Source organism: Sceloporus occidentalis, unplaced genomic scaffold, assembly GCF_023333645.1.
Source record: "Sceloporus occidentalis isolate IW3139 unplaced genomic scaffold, rSceOcc1.0.p SCAF_3, whole genome shotgun sequence".
In the NCBI taxonomy this organism is placed as follows: Eukaryota; Metazoa; Chordata; class Lepidosauria; order Squamata; family Phrynosomatidae; genus Sceloporus; species Sceloporus occidentalis.
Genome location: NW_028316983.1, coordinates 4,254,620 through 4,275,633, shown reverse-complemented (window position 1 = coordinate 4,275,633; position 21,014 = coordinate 4,254,620). Strand labels below are relative to the sequence as shown.

Sequence of the window (21,014 nt, the reverse complement as noted above, 5' to 3'; positions counted from 1 at the left end):
CCGGCTGCGGCCGTGCAGCTGTTCCTGAGGCCCTCATGCGGGGCCTCTCGCGCATTTGCGCGGGGCCTCTGACGCCGCACGGCGCCTCTCGCTCGGGGCCTGTGGCCTCTCTCGCGCTCGCAGGGGGCCTCTGGGGCATTCACGCGGGGCCGCTCATGTGGCCGCCACTGCAGCCGCCACCAGCACCGTGGTCAGGAGGAGACGGGCAAGGGGGGGCAAGAGGGGGCAAGCGGCAGGCAAGGGGGGGCAAGAGGGGGCAATTGTCTATAGAAGCCTCAGAAACATGCATTTATATTAACATTTTTAAAAAAAAATGAGCAAAATTTTTTGCGTGTACTCCATTTTCTTTAAAAAAAAGTGTCCTCCGTTTGAAAATTTTGTCCTACATTTGTCCCGGTTTGGAGGTCCTGACTTATGACAACCCTATCTGGAAACCACTGTGAAATTATAAGTTAAGAAGTACTTCTCCAGATTAACAAGAAAGAGCTAAAAATCAGTGGGCTCTGCTGGGAGTATTGTTGTAACATCTTCATTTTCCCATGTGTGTTTGTCTGTTTGTTTGCTTCAAGGATTTATGTCCTGCCGTTCTCCCACATTGGGATTCATTATTTTATTTTTGTTTGCTCTGGTTATACTTTCTGATTGTGAGTTGCTGTCCAAAACAGTCTAGCCAGTTCTGGAGATACTGTCAGACAGATTGCATTTGGTGGCATCTGGAGATACAGTCTGTTTGCATTTGGTGGCATGAGCATGCCTCTGCTGGTGGGATGATTCTTTAGGCCAGGAAATCCCCCACTATTTCAGATCTGGACTCAGCTGGGAGCCAGGATTCAAATAAGCCACACAATGTCAGCATTGCTCCCTCTCCGCCAAATATACAATACTCAGATGAGTTGGTTGCTGATTTCACAAGAAGGGATACTAAGATAATGCTGGCATCCTTCTAACCATTTTGATCAATGCCAGCCTCTGTCCCAATATCCATACAATATCATTGTTGATTTGTTGGCAGCACTGGAGTTGTTGAAACTTTTCCCTGAAGAAGCCACAGTGACTGGAAATTATTGGTTTCATACTAAATACCTCAGAAGGCGCCAGATCCTGTCTGATATTGGAAGCTAAGCAGGGTGAGCCCTAGTAAGTACTTGGGAGACTGCCAACAAATACCAGGTGCTGTAGGATATATTTCAGAGGAGGGAACTGGCAAAACCACCACTGAGTATTCTGTGCCTCAACCCTATTAAATTTATAGGGTTGTCATAAATTGATGAGCAACTTTAAGACACACACACAGATGCATGCACTTAGCTAGAGCAAATAACAGAGAAGCTGAAGAAAGTCCAAGTTGTTTCCACAGTGGACTGCTGTGCTCCATAAAAAGGCCACATTTCTCCTCTTTCAAAAGAATAGTTCTAGCAGATTTTCATGGGGCTCTCCCCCATCCCTTTGCTGCTTTGTTAAGAATCTGTGTTTTTCCTCTTGGCTCCCTATGCCTGCTGAGATCCCATTTGTTGGTATATAACAGGAAGGGAAATGCTTGCTCTTCACATCTATGAAGATGTGTAGGGACAGGGCTGGGGAACTACCCTGCCCTGGCAGAGAGCTGGGTTTTCCCTTCTGGGGGAATGCAGCTGGGAGGAGGGAGAGCTGGGGATGTGAGACTTCTTGCTATAGGCACCCTCCAAATTACAATTGCAAATTACAGTTGTCAGAGTGACCAACCTCAGTAGAAGAGCCAGCACCACTGCAGAGTCCTTATTTTTAGAATTTGGATCTAGCATTCCTCCTCTTTGCTCGACCTACTTATTTTGGGATGCGTTTGTGTCAAGTAGAATTAACGCTTGCTTTCCAGGCTCCTCGGCTGCAGTCTGTGATTGCCTGTGAAATTCCACTCCAAAGCAGCCTCAACATATGCACTTGGAAATGCTGAGGAACACATGACCCTTTTCAATGTGCTCTATCAAACTGCAGGGCTTCAGATAATTGGGGGGGGGGGGGGGTTGTGTGAGGCTTTCAGCCTTCCTCTCCCTGACTGTTGGTAACTTGAAGAATTCAACCTTGCCATGTAGATTCATCAAAACAGAATTTCCCAAATTCGAATTCTAAATCCTAGGGTCCCAGTCAGGATCTTATGTAAGAAACAGCTAGATGCAAACATTTGTCATGGGAGGGGTTGGTTGCCCCAATTCATTTCCTCCTTGTTCCAGAGATGGAGACTCTTCTTAGTTTTAGTACAAGAAGACATAAAACAGCTGATAATCACCACCTTTTTCTTGGCTTTGGTCCGATTTGTAGCAGCAGTCACAATGTAACTGCAAAAGGCTTAGGCCCTTGAGTGTTTGTTGTATTGTATGCTGTGTAGTTAGCTTTTTGGTGTTCATTCGCTACTCTACATGGTGGTCAAATGCCCTTAAATGATTTGCTTTAATAAATGCTGGGTCTTGACATGGTTCTGAAAGAACAAAAAGGCTAATCTTTAAGAAAAAGTTGAAATGACAGGCATTGCTGATGCAGGCATTGCCTGGGTCACCCTTAGTTGGAATACAATTCCCATCTTCTTGCACCAGCATGACTGCTGGCTGGGGTGAGGGCACTTGTAGTCCAGCACATCTGGGTGGCACCTGGTTGAGGGAGGCTGATATGGTCCATAATCAGTTTTGAGTGAGGCTGTGCGTTTATGAAGATGCAAAAAGCAATCTGCGATGTAATATTTCTTGATGTGACCTTATTAAGACTGGTGTTGCCAGAAGGGAATTTTCAGCTGCCTTGTAATAGCAGCTGTTAGGAAACAGTGGGCTCCTGACCTGACTGACAGATCTGTTGACTTCCCAGAAAACAGCTGAGAGGTGACTTTAAATATAGATTTAATGGCCATCCTGTGGATAACGCTAAACTGAAAGGAAGACATTAGTGGCTGTTCTTTTGTAGCAAAGTGGTTTTAAATAAAGAAGGTTATTCTAAAAATAGATATGTTCACGAAATTATACATTCCCAACAGTGTTAGTAAGTAGCATGATGTTTAGCATTATATACTTTTGTTTATGGTCCAGTATTTGGTTTCTTCTGGAACAAAGTGATTACTGTACTCTGGAAAGCAATGTGGGCTGGTTAGCCAGCTGTGGTGATATGACTGGAGGGCCCAGTCATTACACCAGCCCTCTCAGAGGCAAGCCACTGGGTTTCTCCCTTGTCCCAGCTTTAGCTTAAGTCAGTACTACTCAAAAGTATTGGTTTGTGGATATTGGAAACTGGTCTGTGGTGAATTTCCGGGAAAGACAGAAACAGTTGCAGCCAGTGGACACAAATATAGTTCAATTTCCTGGCATGTTGGGGGGAAAATTCTTAGCCCCTTAGACCAAATAGCTTGAGAAGCTATCTTAAGGCTATATTGTACCTGGGTTTTATTTCTCTTCACAGACTGTGATTCAAAGAAGAAAAGGAAAGAAGCTGAGATCTTCCAGGCCTTGAGCAGTGATCCTGTGGATGTGGCTGCCCTCAGGCGCATGGCGATCAGCGAAGGGGGTCTCCTGGTGGATGAGATTCGCCAGAGAGTCTGGCCAAAGCTGCTGAATGTGAACACGGAGGACCTGCCACCTCTTCCAGGTGAGGCCACTGGGCTCTTCCACTTTGAGGAAAGGCCATGGGAACCTTTGAGCCATGTGGGTGAGATGTGGGGCCTGTTTCATAGAGAGGAAACAAATAAATACGAATAGTCTGTACTTCCCTTTTTGTATTTATCTTGTGTTAATGGAGATCTTCCTCTCATTAATCCTGCTTTCAGTAAGTGGGCAGAGTTGTTCCTTGTTACATATTTAATGCTGTTAAAAGCAGATCCTTTCCAGGAATGGTTTCACTTTTAAAACATACACAGACGCTCTCCAGAGTCCTCTGTCTTTGTAGCTTCAAGCTTTACATTTTCATTGTAAATACATTGGAAAGCATAGCTGGTGCTGAGCAGCTTTCTCAGTAGAGGTGCCACATGGCAAAATGTGTCTTGTTCAAGAATCTTTTTTTGGCAGGAGCCCAAGCTTCTTGTATCCATGAGCCTTACTGAAATAATAGATGAGATATCTAAGCTTACTGGCACTCTTGAGTTCTTGGGTAGTTTCCATTTCACACAGATACAGGCATCAATATCCATTGAAATTTCCATTAACTTCCATTTTCACTTTAATTTCGAAACTCTTTTTTCCTTGGCGCATAGCAGGAAGATTTGTTCTCAACATTTCCTGGTCTCTTGCCTCCGAATTCGGGTAACTAGGAATGTTAGGGATGATCTCCTGCATTCTTTTTTGTCTCTTAGCACCTTACCCACTCTCTTCCTTAGATTTTCCCTCTCCTTACTGCCTTTGCAGTAGGATAGCACAATTTGATTTTGTGCTGATCTCAGGGTCATAATGTTCCTGCAAGCAAAATTGCACTCAGTCATCCTGTGATAGGTGCACATCTGTCAGACACAGTGGGCTGACCCCTTCACCCAACCTAAGTCATTGTCAGCATCTTCTTCTCTCTGCTGTCATCTCCATTGCCACAAACAAGACTGTCCCTTTCGTATTGATTTGGTTTTACTCCAGCAAAAAACAAATATCATATTTGACACCCAGAAGATCAACAGCAAATCATGCTTGGGTATTGTGACTTGTGTGTTCAATTTAATTTACTCTGGATATTTCAAGTGGCCAATTTTGAATTGTGTTTTAAATAATATTACTTGCCTTGTGTGTCTCAAGGCAAAAGCGGCATTAAGTCTTTTCCATTCCTTGCTGCTTGGTCATTGATTCAGCGTAGTTCTAGGGAGTCAGTTTTCCTTGAAGGAGAAAAGACTGCAATCATATGATAATCACATGTAAATACCAATTCAAGTTTTCCCATGATTGCAGATCTGGAGCCAAATCTTGCCCTTAGTTTATCAGATGAGCAGAGAGCACAGTGGGACAGTTATCAGACAGAAAGGCTGTAACATTACCAGAGAAGCTCAGTAGATTCTGCAAACTCTTCCTGGCAATTAATAAATTTAGTTACGTAAATGTTTTTAGTGTCCAACCTTTGTGGGTTGGGTAAATACTGTATGTCTTTTAGAGAAATCTGTGCCTACTACTGGGAGAAAAAGATTTTAGAACATGTTACTGTAACATGCTCTAAGTGTATCATAGATTTTTTCCGCTAACCCATTCATTTCACTTGTGTCTGAGAGAAAATGATATGGGCCCGTTACAAACGGGCCGTTTTGTGTGTGCAGAGCACGCACTAGGGTTAGACAGGGGTGGTGCTTCCGCACCCCCCTAACCCTAGTGCACGCTCTGCACGCACAAAATGGCGGCGGCCATTCCACACGGTCGCCACCATGAGGACGTCATGACTGCGCCGCCTCTATACGGGGCGGCATGGAAGTGACGTCCTCGCTCTGCGCCAGGGTGCCTAGTGAGCCCTTAGCGCGGAGCAGGAAGGAGCTCCGTTTCGGAGCTCCTTCCTGGTTTGGTCCGCTGGGCGCAGCCTTCACATGGCTGCGCCCAGCGGACCAAAGGAGAAAGGGGCCAAGCTGCCCCTTTCTCCTCCTCCCCGCCGCCGCGGGGTGTCCTTGGGGCTTGAAGCCGCTTTTGCCGCTTCTCCGCAGCCTGAAAAGCGGCAGATCGGGGCCTCAGCGGCTGCCGTTCTAGCCACTGAGGCCCCGATACACCGGGGAAAGGGGCGGGTACAGCCTGCCCCAAATGGGCGGTCTGTAACCCGCCATGATGTGATAATAGCATTTATTTCTTACTCCTTACTCCTTCTGGCTCAAGGTGGGAAATAGCAACAGATTAATAAACACTTTAAATTTCTAATTCAAGAATCATCTGTGATTCTAATTTGTTGTGGTCTAATGATATGGACTATAGTAAAATGGTTTATACTCCAGCAGATCTTCTAGCCAAGCATGGTCAACTTGTACTGGCAGCAGTGACTCTTCAGGTTTCCAGACAGGATTCTTTCCAATCCTCCTAGTGTTTGCTGGTTTTCTCCCTTTCACCCAGGCCCAGCCCTAGCCCAGCTTAGCTTTTGAAATCAGATGAGATTGGGCAGAGTGTTTTTTTACTTAAGATACACTGACATTGTCTAGTTGGTGAGAAACTGTGTTTTCTTGCCCCTGTCCTAGTTCTGGTGTCCCCTTAACAAGCGAAATGAAAGTCTTTACTACATATCCACTTTCTATAGTTTCTTGGTGTCAGATCCCTCGTTGTGACTACACTAAAGTTTTAACACCCTTATTTCCTTGCTAGGAGAGGATCTCCGGGAGAACAACAAAGACTACCAGCAAGTGTTGTTGGATGTGAGGCGATCCCTCCGTCGCTTCCCTCCAGGTATGTATATATGTGTGTATATTTAATAGCTTACTTTTCTTCAAGTATGAGACCCAATCATTTCTGTCTCCTATTTCTGTTTGTAATTGTGAAACATTTGGAATGCCCTAAAAATTGGGTTAAGTTGAAGTTGTTTACTTGGCAGCTTCCTCCAAAGAACTCTTGTTAACTGTAATTCGGCTGGGTGGGAGCTGAACTCTTTCTGGTAGATGTCATGATCCCTCTAACAGAGCTACAGCCAGATGTAAAAAGCCATTATGATTGACTGGTTTACATTTATATCTTATATATGCTGCTTGTGCTTATATGGCCACACTAACAACCCATTGGCCCCAAATAAGTGGCTGTTTAGGGAGGTCCCTGTCAGCTTTATCAGCTTTGTTTTTGTTCACAACCAATGGGGCGTTGCTGCAGTCATGTTGTGGTTTCCCCCTGGCTGTTGCTTGCATCATACTATGCTGTTGCTCAGCCACAAGGGAAAGAAGAAGCACATCTTATCTTGCCCGTAGTCTGCTGAGTCAGTTTGCTAGCAGGTCAAGTACAGAGATAGGCTTTCCATTCAAAGGATGGTGCTCCTTCCCTTGTTGCTGGCATTGGTGCTGTTTTGCATTGTGCAAGAAAAAGTCCATGTTTACTGACTATCATCCCAAGGAAACTGTAGCCAGAATACTTGGAACCTAGTCACAGAAATGTAGCTTGCAGTTTTCCCCAGAACAATGCCCAATAAATGTCTTTCATACTTCTGACTTCAACTCAAGTCAGCTGTAAATACATGAACACATGAAGCTACTTTGTACTGAGTTGGACTGTGGGCCCATCTCATTCTGTTATTTCTTGCTTTGACTAACAGAAGCTCTTCTAGATTTCAGGCAATAAACAGAAAGCAAGAATTGTAGTCAACGATGAAAGGTCAAATGTAGTAGAGATCCAAAACGGAACACGGAAAGATTGTTCCTTGTCCCCTCTTTTGATTATTATGATAATTGAGTTATTATTGACTAATATAAGGAATAATGTGGAAGAGGGTGCAGGAGACTGTTAGGCTGCAGTTCCCAGCCTGTCTGCAGCCTCACTGAGCCTCTCTTGGTGCTCTCTTTGCAGGGATGCCAGATGAGCAGAGAGAGGGGCTGCAAGAGGAGCTGATCGACAGCATCCTGCAGGTCTTGCAGCGCAACCCACAGCTGCACTACTACCAAGGCTACCATGATATCGTGGTCACCTTCCTGCTTGTTGTTGGAGAGAGACTGGCAACAGCTCTGGTGGAAAAGCTTTCAACCCATCACCTCAGGTACACCTTTCTATGATATTAAGAACTATGACTTGAGTCCTTGATGCTGAAAGAATCTCAAAGGAAGCCACCATGTTGTTATGCAGGGGCTAATTTCCTTGGCTTCCAGTGGTGGCCATCCAGCTACACACCAGCTTATTGTAAGAAAGAAGGAAATTTAGGGCACAAACAGACAAGCCAAATAAAGCTGCTTCGGGTCACTTTGGGGGTATGCTGTTTAAATGACACACACATCTTAAGAGGCCAGAAGCTGCGCCAAAGCTGCGCTTCAGTCCTTAGGATGGGAGCATGGCTTTGGCATGCCTTCCAGTCTCTCAAGACGCATGCATCATTTAAACAGCTTGCTTCCAAAGTGACCCGAAGCAGCTTTATTTTGGCCTCACTGTTTGGACCCTTAAAGAAATAAATAGACACCCACACAAGTTCCTTCTTTCAAGTGCAGCTTCTATTTGCTTCTTACAAGCCCTGAATATGTGTGACAGGGAGGTGTCTCTCTTTAGATCTTTGGAAATCTTCAATGGGGTTTCTCAGGTTGATTTTAGAACTGATGTTTCTTTCTGCTCCATTTTGTTTTGCTGTGCAGCCTCCCAGCAAAGGTTAAACTCCAGATTCTTCTCTCTCCTATAGCATCTGCTGTTTCTTTTCCCTGCCCTGCAAGCAAAAGGACACTTTGGAGGTGAAACTGCAGCCTCCCCACCCCCACTTCTCCCTGGGGCACATTCTCTTCATGCATGCCAGGCTTCGTTTATTATAAAGATGCCAGTCCTCCCTCCCTTGCCTGTCCTGCACTTCTGGAGTGGAGAAAAGTTCATGGGCTGTGAAGACTTCCACTGTCCTTGTCACTTCCTTTTGGGAATATGCCATCCACAATGCTAGCTGCAGTTAGAGCAAAAGACCTGTTCATAAGTCTTCACTGTGTCTTTCCTCACTTCTGTTAAATGTTGCAAAAGTTTCAGTGTTGTAATTTGATAAAACACTGATAATTTACTCTAATCTGAATGCATTTAAATTGCAGCTCATAGATTTGGGGAAAAAATGATAATTAAGGCAGCTGGAGCCTTTGTTTTAAGCACCATTGCCACAAGAGTGGGGTCATCTTGGTGTGTAAAATTAGTTGTGTGTGTATGAGTACATCTGTGGTATATACAAGAAAGTGGGTGGGCTAGCTCTACCCATTTCAGTGTTGACTTGATCCACATTTCCTTTGGCGTCTGCCCACACTTTACAAGGAATGCCACCACTTGGGTGCAGATGTTAGAAGGTTGGCTCCAAAGGGATGTGATTCTCAGGACAAAAAACAACAACATCCCCATGCCTGTGCTACTCTGAAGATTCAGAATATATGTGGATGTAGTGCAAAGGTGCAGAAAGAGCTGGGCTGGCAAGAAACAGAATATATGGATTAAGATATTCCAGACAGAAGAAGTGAGATCATAGAATGGGGATGGATGGTCTGGTCAGATGAAGATGGCAATAAATGCAAGTTCAAGATGGAAAGTACATACGAACTCCTCAAATGGAGGATTTATACAGTGGAGCGGCAGCAGGAGTGACCCAAAGAAGCTTCTGAGTGTCTTATGCATTTCTTCCTTTTCCCCACTTTGTAGTCAGTCGTTGGCCTGTTGGTAACAGAAATGTGGTTGGAGGAGGGAGTGGGCCTTTGCAAGCTCTTTCTTCGAGAAACGACAACCTACGGGTTGGCTCTTGGACAGTAATAATTTCCACACTTCCTTAATATGAGATGATGTTATAGAGCTTAAGAGTGTATATGAAATCTGCAGTGCATGCTAGGGGATAGATGGGTATCTTCAGATTCTTCTGTGGCCAGTCCCTGCTGGACAGTTTTCCTGAAGGCAGTGGTGCAGAAGCACTACACTTCTAGTTGCTGGTTTCTGGAATTTTAGCATGTTTTTATTCCATGGTGCAGCAGCTAATTTGTTTGGCTTAGACATAGAGCTTTCTGTTAAGCACACTTTCTTCAGGAACTGCAAGCTTGTTGTGTGTTCAGGAGTAAATCTGTGCATTCAGGGTTTGTGCAGATCAGCTCCAGGGTGAAACCTACAGTGGGAATTGCACATTTTTCTGCTCAGGTCTTTGTAAGCATGCCTTTTCTAAAAATACAAAATTACTTGGTCAGTTTGGGTCCCTACAGCTGCTGTTGTAATACTCTTTCTGTTTTAACACTCTTTATCCTATTCATGATTGCGAATTCAGAAATCACTCTGTGAATATTTTAAGAAAGCTTCTGGTTGCTGGAATTGAAAAACATCCCATTTGAGTGAGGCTGTTCCCACTTCCCTGGTCAAGTGCAGCTTTAGTGGTTCCTGGGTTCTGGTCCACTTAGCATTGCTCATCATCTGTGATAAATAGGAACATGTAATGCCATCAGTGTTACATGATTATTTGGTTGATCCTACCTGTTTTTCTTGGTAGGGATTTTATGGACCCAACAATGGACAACACCAAGCACATCCTGAACTACCTGATGCCCATTATAGACCAGGTGAATCCAGATTTGCACGACTTCATGCAGAGGTAGGTGGAGCTGATGTGCTTTCTGCAACCCATCTGATGGGCAAATAGTCCAGGGAAGTCAGAGTCCCCGGAAGTTACAGTTCTCCTGATATCGCTTTCCAGTGGCTCTTTTGGTTTTCTTCCCAAAGCATCCTTTTAAAAAGTGGAACATGAATAAAGTTATGAAATTTTTGGAGCTTCTAGACCTCCCAGATCTTGAGATGGAACATCATGAAGCATATTTCATAGCTCCTCTATATTTAGTCTTGGGTGTTTCCAAGGAAGATGTCACAACCCCCTTTAGATGGCTGCTTTATCCTAAACTACTCTTTGAATCAGGTGGTTATACCAAATATTAAGTCTAAATCTAGTTATATCACCCTGAGACCATGATCTTATCTAAGCAAGGCTGAGCCTGGCTAATACTTGATGAAATACCTTCAGATAATACTAGAGAATTCAGAGTAGGAAGGAATTCTTCCTAGAATCTCAAGCTCCTGTCTGAGTTGGCTGTGCTGATCTACCTGTTTGATATAATGCAGCTTTTTATGTTTCTGTATGTTTCTGTGTTATGACTCCACCACTGTAGTGTAAATATATTGTCCAAGATCCCAGACACATTTAACATGGTGTAGAAGCCTTTAGTAGCCTTTTCATTTGGTCCCAGTTGTAAACCATGATGAATGGAGTCTGGGCTCAGAGTGACTGACTGGGAAACGTGTCCTGGAGTTAGGATGGATAGCTCAATGCAATCTCAATGCTGTGTGTAGCTGCTGTGGAAAAGGCTGATTCCAAAATGGGGGATCTGTAAGAAAACAGAACTGCTAATGTCACAATGTTTTTAAACAAATCTGTCATGTAACCAGAGCTTGAAAATTATGTACAGTTCTGATCACCAGACAGACAGACAGACAGACAGACAGACAGACAGACAGACATTGTAGAGTAGGACAATGTGCAGAACAGGGCAGCCAGTATGATCAAGGTGCTGGAGCATACACACACCATGTAACAAAAGGTTATAATGTGGTTTTTTTTGGTGGGGGTTCTTTAAAAGAAAAGTGGCAAGGGAGGACATGATAAAGGTATATAAAACTATGCATGTTGTGAAAGCATTTCTCCTTTTCTTCTAATACTAGAATCTAGTTATCAGTGAAGCTGGATGATCCTCAGAGTACCAGTTTTGGGGAAGAACAGAGATATAAATCAAATCCATTGAATTGTGCCAGGATTAGGACAGATGTAAGGAAGTACTACTTTACACACCTCATTATTGGATTATGTAATTCACTGCTGCAAGATGTAGTGATGACCACCAGCCAGCACCAGGTTAAAGGGATTGGGCAGATTAATCGAGGATGAGGCTGTCAGCAACTACTAGTCATTCTGGTTATATGCTGTCTCCAGTATCAAAGGGAGTTGCCTCTGTGTACCATTTGCTGGAGAATACAAGTAGGAAGGTGCAAGTAGTTGTAACCATGTCCTGCTTGTGTAACTGTGTCACAACTCTGGAAATACTGGACTAGCTGGGACAGTCTGATCTAGCAGACCTCTTCTTGTGCCACAAGGTTGCTGTTTCTGCCCCTGTCCTCAGGGAAGCAGTAAAAGCCACCCAGGCCTAGTCATGTCTGAAATATCTAGTGTGGGCTGCCTCCAGCACAGAATCATTTGATTGAGCCGAGAGTGGAAATGTTAATTGGCTTGCCTGCTCCTCATGGGCAAGGTTTTTGGAATCCCCTGCCTTTAAGTCACTGGGGGTATTTCCTCACTTGATATTTAAAGTCTTTCTGTCAAAACATGGCACTGCTATCTTGGTTCTGTTGCTGTAATTTCCATGGCAAGATTACTGACCTCACATTTTGAAGAAGGAAGAAAACAGTGGCCAGTGACAAGCTACTTGACTATGACAGTATAGTTTGCCTGTCTGCTGTTAAAGGCCTGATGTTTGAAAGAGTTTTCCATCATAGTGGAGACATGCTGGAACTGGGAGTATGGGGTAGAGAAAAAGAATGCCATCTGTTTCTGGGAACCTTTAACAGCTAGAATATCCTGTCTGGGCAGAACACTCCATACCCATCACTAAGAGATCCTCTCTTGGGTTCAGCTTGTAGGAACCAAGCTTGGGCATCTTTGGTGAAGCAAGCCCTCAGGGCTGTAGGTTTGGAGGGGAGGATGTGGTTTATCCAATGCAGCACCCCTTCACTGACGCAGGATTTCTTCTGTATATAGCATCTGACAGGTGTTTGTTGGACCCTCTCTCTAAAATACTCAGGGAGGAGTATTCTGCATATTAGAAGGCTGGTTATTGTCTGATTGGGATTCTTCACATGTTAGAGTACCATACTTCAGGGCCAGAGTGATTAATATGTAGAGTCTTCCTCCCAAGAAATCCTTGTTAGTTCTGAATTCCTGACAGGTAACTGCCAAATTATCAGTCTGTAAATTGCTCTGAGAGCCTTTGTGGCTAAAGAGTAGGATGTAAATACTCAAAATAAATAAATATTTTTTTAAAAAACAGGGTGTTGTTTGCATTGCGCAAGGACTGCACTCTGGCCCATGGATTCCTCATTGATTTCTCTCAAAGAATTTAAATGACAGGCTGGGAGCTAGCAGTGCCCATATGTGGGACATTCATCATCAGTTGTGGTTGTGCTCTTTCACAGAAGGAACAGCCTTACTCGTCTCACTGTTGCATTGTGTAGTTGGGAAGGAAGAAGATAAGCAGAAGTTCTCTGGATGCGGTGTTTTACCTTGCATGCCTTCTCTTTTGCACAGGGCAGAAGTGGGGACGATCTTTGCTCTGAGCTGGCTGATCACCTGGTTTGGACATGTTCTCTCTGACTTCAGACATGTGGTGCGGTTGTATGACTTCTTTCTAGCATGCCACCCCCTGATGCCAATCTACTTTGCAGCTGTGGTAAGTGTACATAGAATCGTAGAGTTGGAAGAGACCACAAGGGCCATCCCTTCTGGTCATCTGCACTGAAAAATGAATTATACCAGATGGCGGTTAAAAACAGTTACATTGCGATGTATACAGCAGGCAGGGAAGGCTACTTTTTGTTTTAGTGATTTAGTGATTTGTCGAGGAGCTCTCCATAAAGGTGAAAGATGACGTCTTTGTGTACCCATGTGTATTTGTGCTTGTTTCTCTTGACATTTCACACATGCAGTGGCGATAAAGCCATATCAGGTTGCTGAGATAAAATTGTTAAGTTACCAAAAGAACCATAGAACCACAGAATCCTTGAGTTGGAAGAGACCCCCTGCCATGCAGGAAGACACAGTCAAAGCACTCCCAACAGATGGCCATCCAGCCTCTGCTTAAAAACCAATCCCATGTGTAAACACAAATTTGGAATGTGGCTGGACATGGCATCCAAGATACCATACCATTGCCAAGCCTCCCAAAAAATGTAAAATGGGACATGCCCTGAGAGTACAAAAGAGAATCCATGTGTGGTCTGTTTTAGTGTAGGCCTTTGGGATTGTTGTATTAATAGTAATAATAATAATAATAATGTTCTGGGAAGGCCTGCCGGAAGAGATCCGTCTTAACAGCGTTTTTAAAGCTGTCTAAGGATGTAAGTAGACGGATCTCATCCGGAGGCCGTTCCACAGTCTGGGGGCGACGATGGAAAATGCTCTCTGGGAGGTAGTTGAAAGCCTCAATTTTTGTGGCTGAAGTAGGCCTCTCCCAGAGGAGTGGAGTGTGCGGGGAGGATTGTAGGGGAGAAGGCGGTCCCAGAGATAGCAGTGACTTCCGTTACCAGGACTAAATCATGACTCGCTTTCTTCCTTCCCCTGCAGATTGTGCTCCATCGATCGGAGGAGGTTCTGGCATGTGAGTGTGACATGGCTTCAGTCCACCATCTCCTGTCACAGATCCCACAGGACCTTCCATACGAGACCCTGATCAGTCGAGCTGGAGATCTCTTTGTGCAGTTTCCGCCATCAGAACTTGCTCGGGAGGCTGCACAACAACAAGCTGAGAGGTGGGTAGAGAGGCCTCTTCCACAGACAAGCAATGCCCTCCAAATACCTTGCCACTTCCTGTGTGTAGATGGGATGTGTTTCATTGTCACACCATCATTGCAGAAGAAAACATGGCTAGCTGGTGGCAAATCTTTGTCCTTGCTTTTTGTCCTTGAAGGATACAGAGATGAGATCAGAGATCCAATTGTTGATGTCTTTCTGGGGAGACCTGCAGCAGATAAGAGTACAAGAGTTTTAGAAACATGCTAGAGTGAGCACCCCCTTCAAAACTGAGAGTTAGCGGTTGCCATTTTAGTCAGTTTTCTAGGTATGTCTGAGAGTGGAACAAGTCAGATGTGTTCAGGGCTGCCTGCACCTCTGTGATTTGCTCTGTAACCTTGTCTGACATGGGCTATCCTTTTGAGGTGTCTCTTTATCGAACCATTTCCTGTATTGCTATGTATTGTATATGTATTATCCTACTTGAGAGTATGTATTTTCCCTGGATGAAGATTAACCTTCCATTTTGAAGCCAAGCTCTCCCTCCAATCCATCTGACTTGGTCCAGGCCTCGGAGGTAGAGAGGAACTGCTGGACCTCTTACCCTTTCCCTCCACTGCTCCCTTCTCCTTCTGTGTCATGTCTTTTTAGATTGTAAGCCCGAGGGCAGGAAACGTCTAACTAAAAAGATTGCATGTACAGCGCTGTGTAAATTTACAGCGCTTCATAAATAAAGGTTAATAATAATAATTCTTCATTCACATGGGAAAACTGATCTTGTGGAAAGTGCCTGTGAGGTAAAATTTCAGGTTACCGAGTCCTAGAGACCAAAACAAAAGGTCTGTGTATGTGTGTGCACAAACAAGATCATCTTACAGTGTACATCGGGGGGGAAGTCTCCTTGGGAGTCCATCCTCAAAACAGCCCTTATATCCAGGGCTATAAATCCAGACAAAAGTACTTAATAATAATAATAATAATAATAATAATTTAGCTCACCTCATCTTTGTCCTTGCTTTTTGTCGCATCGAGGCGGATTCCAAAAATTAACAAAATTACAGTTACAATGCAGACTCCTTCCACCTTGAGGTTGCTTTCTCCCCAGCAGGAAAGCATCACTGTATCTAGATGTTTGAAATGATGCATTCTACCTTGTCTTTTGTTCCCATTCAGAACGGCAGCTTCCACCTTCAAGGACTTTGAGCTGGCTTCAGCCCAACAACGGCCTGACACAGTTCTCCGGCAACGCTTCAGAGACCGCCTCCGTGCTGAGGAGCGGGCCAAATCACTCTTGGCGACAAAACCAAGGACCAACCGCTTTGTCAAGCTGGCAGTGATGGGGCTGACAGTGGCCCTGGGTGCAGCAGCTTTAGCTGTGGTGAAGAGCGCACTGGAATGGGCACCCAAATTTGAACTGCAAATATTTCCATGACAGCTGAGGAGAAAGATTCCCCCTCCACTATGTCCTGCTTGATGTGGCAGGCAAGGATACAGCTGTGTTTGCAGAAGGCAAATAGGGTTTTCAAATGTTCATTGTCCTCCCCACTCCCTCACACAACTTGCCTTAGAAACTTCAAGCAGCTCAGACTTGGCCCCTGCGTGATGCTGCTTTCTGGCCAAAGGGCATCAGCTTTCATCTTGGTGTCCTCCTTGACTATCCAGAGTCTCTCCCCTTGGGAAAGAGGGATGTGATTGCCTTGGGCCATGGCAAGGCCAGAGAACCTTGAATTTGCTGTGCTTCCTGCCCATTTGATGGGCCTGTAACCTGTGGAGTGATGGAGCAGTGGCCGCTTCATAATGTTTTTCACTACTCTGGCTGTTTGCTGAAATCAGAGAGGAAAGAAACACTGGATATTTTCAGGGAAAGTGATGCTTCTGCAATATTAACTGAAACAGAGTGATGGAAGACATCTGGGATGTTTTCAGAGGTGTACTCCCACCACCAAAACATTCAATAGCCTGTGTCCTCAAAATGTGTAACCAGGCAGGCTGTTTCTGGAAAGTCAACACTTGAGGAGCTCACTAGACTCTAGCATTTGAAGCCTGCAAATTGATTCGTGTTTTCTCCAAGCTGGTGAGCTAATGAATATGTCTTAGAAAGGGAACAGCTGCCACCCAGCTACACTCCAAGCAACTATTTCTGTGGACTGGGACTGAGTAGGAAACCTTGGACCAAGCGCATGACCTTTTACACCTCAAAATGTACTTCAGTGTCCTTTCTGTTGCCAACATCTCACAAAATCAGTAACAGCCAATGGGGTCAAAATGGGCATGGGAAGGACATTCCTCTTGTGGTGTTTAACCTACAGGACCAAATTATTTGATGTAGAAAAGCACCCTTTAAGAAGTTCTGACATGCTTACAGAAAAGAGACATTATACTGCTGTAATGAAGGATTCTCCCAGGAACTGCTCACTAAATCCATACATTAACTCTCTGTGCCCCCCTCCATATGCCACTACCTCTTTCCTCTGTTAAGAAATCCTCTCACAAGTGTCCTTACTTAGTCTACACCACTGACTGTTGTTTCTCTGCTTGCCATTGTTCCTGGCCATTGCTAACCTAAAACAGCCTCTTCAACTGACCAGGAGCTACTTCAGAGAGAGAAAGAGAGAGACTCTTTGCTGAGTCATGAGTGTGGGTTGCTCACTTTGTCAAGTTGGTAGCAATGCTGGGTGCAGCAACTATGAAAGAGTGTGAATGAGTGGACCATTGGAATGGGGGACATGGTGGTGTAATGAACTCTTCTTAACAGCAGTGACTGAAACCCACATTGTTCTCATTGCCTGCTCCAGAGGAAGTCATAGTAATCTGGAGCTCATAAAAATCTTGCACAGTATAAAGCTGTAGAACTAACCAGCGCATGCTTTCATTCAACCCATTGCCTTGCTGAATTTACCTTTCAACTGGAATTTGCATGTGCAAGAAGGATGACTACTAAGGAACAAAGAAGCCTTCCCCCTGTTACTTAGGGGGTCTCTATTCTCAACAGCCCAAGACTGTCCCTGGGAAGATCTTACACTGTCCTTCCAACTCAGGGAAGGACTATATTTTTGGAGCCTTTCTTCTCAAATGGAGCAGTGCAGCTTGACTGTGCTGTAGAGGAAATCTGCTTTTCCTCATAGCTTGTTATATCAGAGGCTGTGCCCTGTAACATTTTCCTGCTGCTAGGGGTGACTATTGGCCCATCAGCACCAACAACTATGGATACGTGTGGCATCAGAAACATTAGGGGTGCATGATAGTCTTCAAATAATAGTGTTTACCTTGAGCAGCAGCAAAAGAAAGTAGGACACAAAGTAAGATCTCCTATGTTTCCTGAGATGTTCTTTAGGGCACCTCTTGAAGGACAGGGGTATAGGGGAATGCCAGATGCAAAGATGGCTAGAGATCTTCTGTGGGTGGACAGCACAGAAAGGGAGAAAGATAGGAAATTTTTCACTAAGCACTTTATGAAAAAGAAAAAAGAGGATAACCAAGAGGGAGAAATGCCTGCCCCTATTGGGGATTTTCTTGTAGTATAACATAGCCCCTTCACGTTTGTAGCAGCTCACTTTATGAAGCCTTGGGGTGGTCCTGGAAGAATAGACTATGATGGCTGCAGCCTGGGACAGAACCTTGCTGTACCATTGCCTTGGGCAACAGACAGCAGAGAAAGGTTAACTCTGGGCACCTCACCTCCTTTGTGGTAGTTTCCCTGACTTAGTAAAACGGGAACTGAGTTGCTTCCTCCATCTGTCCCATGATGACCCAACATTAAGCAGAAAATTTAGCACATCTAAAAAGTACTGCTTGACTAGGTAGAAGGAAACGAAACTTGTGCAGCTGTGGGAAGAGGAAGCTCTTTTCATGTTTAACATCTTATTAGGGTGAAGTCCTTCAAGCTATCTTATACAATCAGCAGAGTCACACAACTGATGTTCCTCCACTTGGGGGTTTGAGTGTTCTGTGTAGAAAGGAAAGCAAAATAAAAGGTAGCAGCATTTTCTGGAGAAGAATCTCCCCCCCCCCCCCAGCTGCGGTTTTTTTTTTTCTTTCTCTAGGGTGGACTCCAGAGTTCAGGAAGACCTTTTCTGGTTCTTGGTTTTGCTGATTCTTCAAATTCATCCTTATTAGTTAAGGACAGTTTGGCTGTGTGCATTTGGTGAAACTCTGCCTGTGAGAACAAAGTTAATTGAAAGACCATAATAAGCTGAAGCCAAAGGGGCTGGTGGGAGCCCAGTTAGCATGGCAGATCTCTATGATCGGTGCAGATCAGAGATGAACTGTAAGCCACACACCTGCTCCCTTGCAGTTCTCCTTTACAGGCTGATGAACTGCCAGCCTTTGTGGCCAGCTGTAACATGGTGTATTATACTCAGGGTGACTGTTAAATCCATAAAGGCGGTGCCTGCCAGCTTTCATCATGAACGAAGAATGTGGGGTGTCCAGCCTCATGAGCCCCTGAAGTCATCCCTTAGTAGTCAGTTGAATAGCTACTGTGACCCACCCTCTAACACTGGGCATGTATAGACTGCCTTGTTGCACTTGTACGTACTTCTGCCAAGACAGATGCAAATTGCCAGTCCTATAAGGTGTCCCACCAGATGCTTAAATTGTTCCTGTTTGTGCAATCCCACACAGGCACCAAGTCCAGAATGGGCCACTGTATGTGGCTTTTTGGATGCACTTAGTCACAAATCAGCCCTAACTGTTACCAACTCCCAATAAATATGACGACAAAGAGCATTCTGTATTTCAAAAGGGAGCCTTGAAGTCTGTCAAGGCAGGGGAAAATCTAGGGTTCTGGCAAACAGAACAGTTACAACTGTTACTCGGGGTAGATAGTAGATCAGGGGTCCTGCAGCAAAAAAAACTGATTTCTTTTTCCATCCTTGAGGAAACCAACTGCCCACCCTCTGATGCAGAAGAGTGTTCTTCGATGGTTTAGCAGTGTGTAAAGGTTATACATATATGTGTAAATTCCAAATTTGTACAGGTAATTGTGTAAAAATAAATGCTTTATCCACTTACTAAAACATATGGTTTGCAGTGCTGTGTTTTTGGGGAGAAATGGCTCTTTTATGTATGCTAGCTGTGTAGTGGTTTCTCTCTTCTGACTGTGTCTTCTTTCTGTATATTTTGACTCATTTTCAGGCCAGGGGCATGGTAATCTACCCAGTAAATCTTCTAATATGATGGGGTAAATCTTCAGCTCATCATGGTTTACCCTCATAAGCTTACTGATTGTAACTGGTTGACCAGCCGAACCCAAAGGGTGCTCAACAATGGCACCTTTTCATCCTGGAGAGAAGTGACCAGTGGGGTCCCACAGGACTCTGTCCTGGGGCCAGTGTCATTCAACATCTTTATCAATGACCTGGATGACAGGATTGGGAGCATACTTATCAAATTTGCAGATGACACCAAATTAGGAGGAATAGCTAATACTCCAGAGGACAGGATCAACATTCAAAATGATCTGAATAGACTAGAAAGCTGGGCCAAAACTAACAAAATGAAATTCAACATGGAGAATTGTAAGGTACTGCACTTAGGGCAGAAAAATAAAATGCACAGATATAGGATTATGGGGGACACCTGGCTGAATGAAAGTACATGTGAAAGGGATCTGGGAGTCCAAGTAGACCACAAGTTGAACATGAGTCAACAGTGCGATGCGGCAGCTAAAAAGGCCAATGCAATTTTAGTCTGCATCAATAAAAGTATAGTGTCTAGATCAAGAGAAGTAATAGTGCCACTGTATTCTGTTCTGGTCAGGCCCCACCTGGAATACAGTTCTGGGCACCACAATTTAAAAAAGACATTAGGAAACTGGAGCCGTGTGTCCAAAGGAGGGTGATTAAAATGGTGAAGGGTCTGGAAACCATGCCCTACGAGGAACGACTTAGGGAGCTGGGGATGTTTAGCCTGGAGAAGAGAAGGTTAAGAGGTGATATGATAGCCCTGTTTAAATATCTGAAGGGATGTCATATTGAAGAGGGAACAAGCTTGTTTTCTGCTGCTCCAGAGAACAGGACCCAGAACAATGGATGCAAGCTACAGGAAAAGAGATTCCACCTCAACATTAGGAAGAACTTCCTGACAGTAAGGGCTGTTTGACAGTGGAACACACTCCTTCCTCAGAGTGTAGTGGAGTCTCCTTCCTTGGAGGTCTTTAAGCAGAGGCTGGATGGCCATCTGTTGGAGATGCACTGATTTGGATTTCCTGCATGGCAGGGGGTTGGACTGGATGGCCCTTGCGGTCTCCCAACTCTATGATTCTATGATCCTATGATTCTACTTTCACTGCCACATTAGCAGCTGTTCAGAAATTGTCTGCACAGAGACTAATGTGAATGCTAGTTCTTCTTGTTATCTTAAGAACACCCAGAGGGATCTGTTAGATCAGACCAAAGATCCATTCTAGGTTGGCACCAGATGTCTCCAGGAAGCCTTCTTGGAGCAGACTGCCTTGGTGTCTGTTGCATTTAATGGACATAAAACGTCCTAAGAATATCATATAATTGACATAAAATGCACAAAGTCTTCTTCAAAGTCAAGGGGAAATCCCCAATGAAAATAAGGAAAGGTCCAGGGCAGACCATTACCCTGTTGTAACAAAGAATACCTTTTTTCCAAAATGAGTCAGCTGTTGTAGAAGGGAACTGATGGGACTGGGAGCAAGTTTCAGCTAAGCCAGAGGTGTTAAGTTGCATCTAAAGGTCAGCTAATTTCCACAGTAAGAGTAGCAAGCCTATTTGAAAGTACAGCACTTAAGACTGCAGTGGGGATGTTTTGACACCATGTTTAGGGTGTCTTGACTTATGGAGGAACCAAGGTAGCACCTTTTCACCAGACCAAAAAAAGAAAGAACCATTCAGAAATGTTCCAACTGTTTGAATCCTGAGCCCAAGACT

The 21,014-nt window shown here is 44.4% G+C and overlaps 1 protein-coding gene across 2 annotated transcripts in view; it reads left to right on the top strand.

The window, feature by feature from the left end:
- TBC1D20 (TBC1 domain family member 20) overlaps nt 1-19,133 on the top strand; it is a 28,721-nt gene extending 9,588 nt beyond the window's left edge. For both annotated transcript variants that reach the window (XM_089513492.1, XM_089513493.1), the window contains exons 2-8: nt 3,418-3,603; nt 6,258-6,338; nt 7,440-7,626; nt 10,060-10,161; nt 12,916-13,057; nt 13,951-14,135; nt 15,289-19,133. In XM_089513492.1, the coding sequence (XP_089369618.1) occupies nt 3,418-3,603; nt 6,258-6,338; nt 7,440-7,626; nt 10,060-10,161; nt 12,916-13,057; nt 13,951-14,135; nt 15,289-15,547 (1,142 nt within the window). In that variant the 3' untranslated portion in view covers nt 15,548-19,133. The remainder of the gene's footprint in view (nt 1-3,417; nt 3,604-6,257; nt 6,339-7,439; nt 7,627-10,059; nt 10,162-12,915; nt 13,058-13,950; nt 14,136-15,288) is intronic.
- Nucleotides 19,134-21,014: the final 1,881 nt, after the last annotated feature.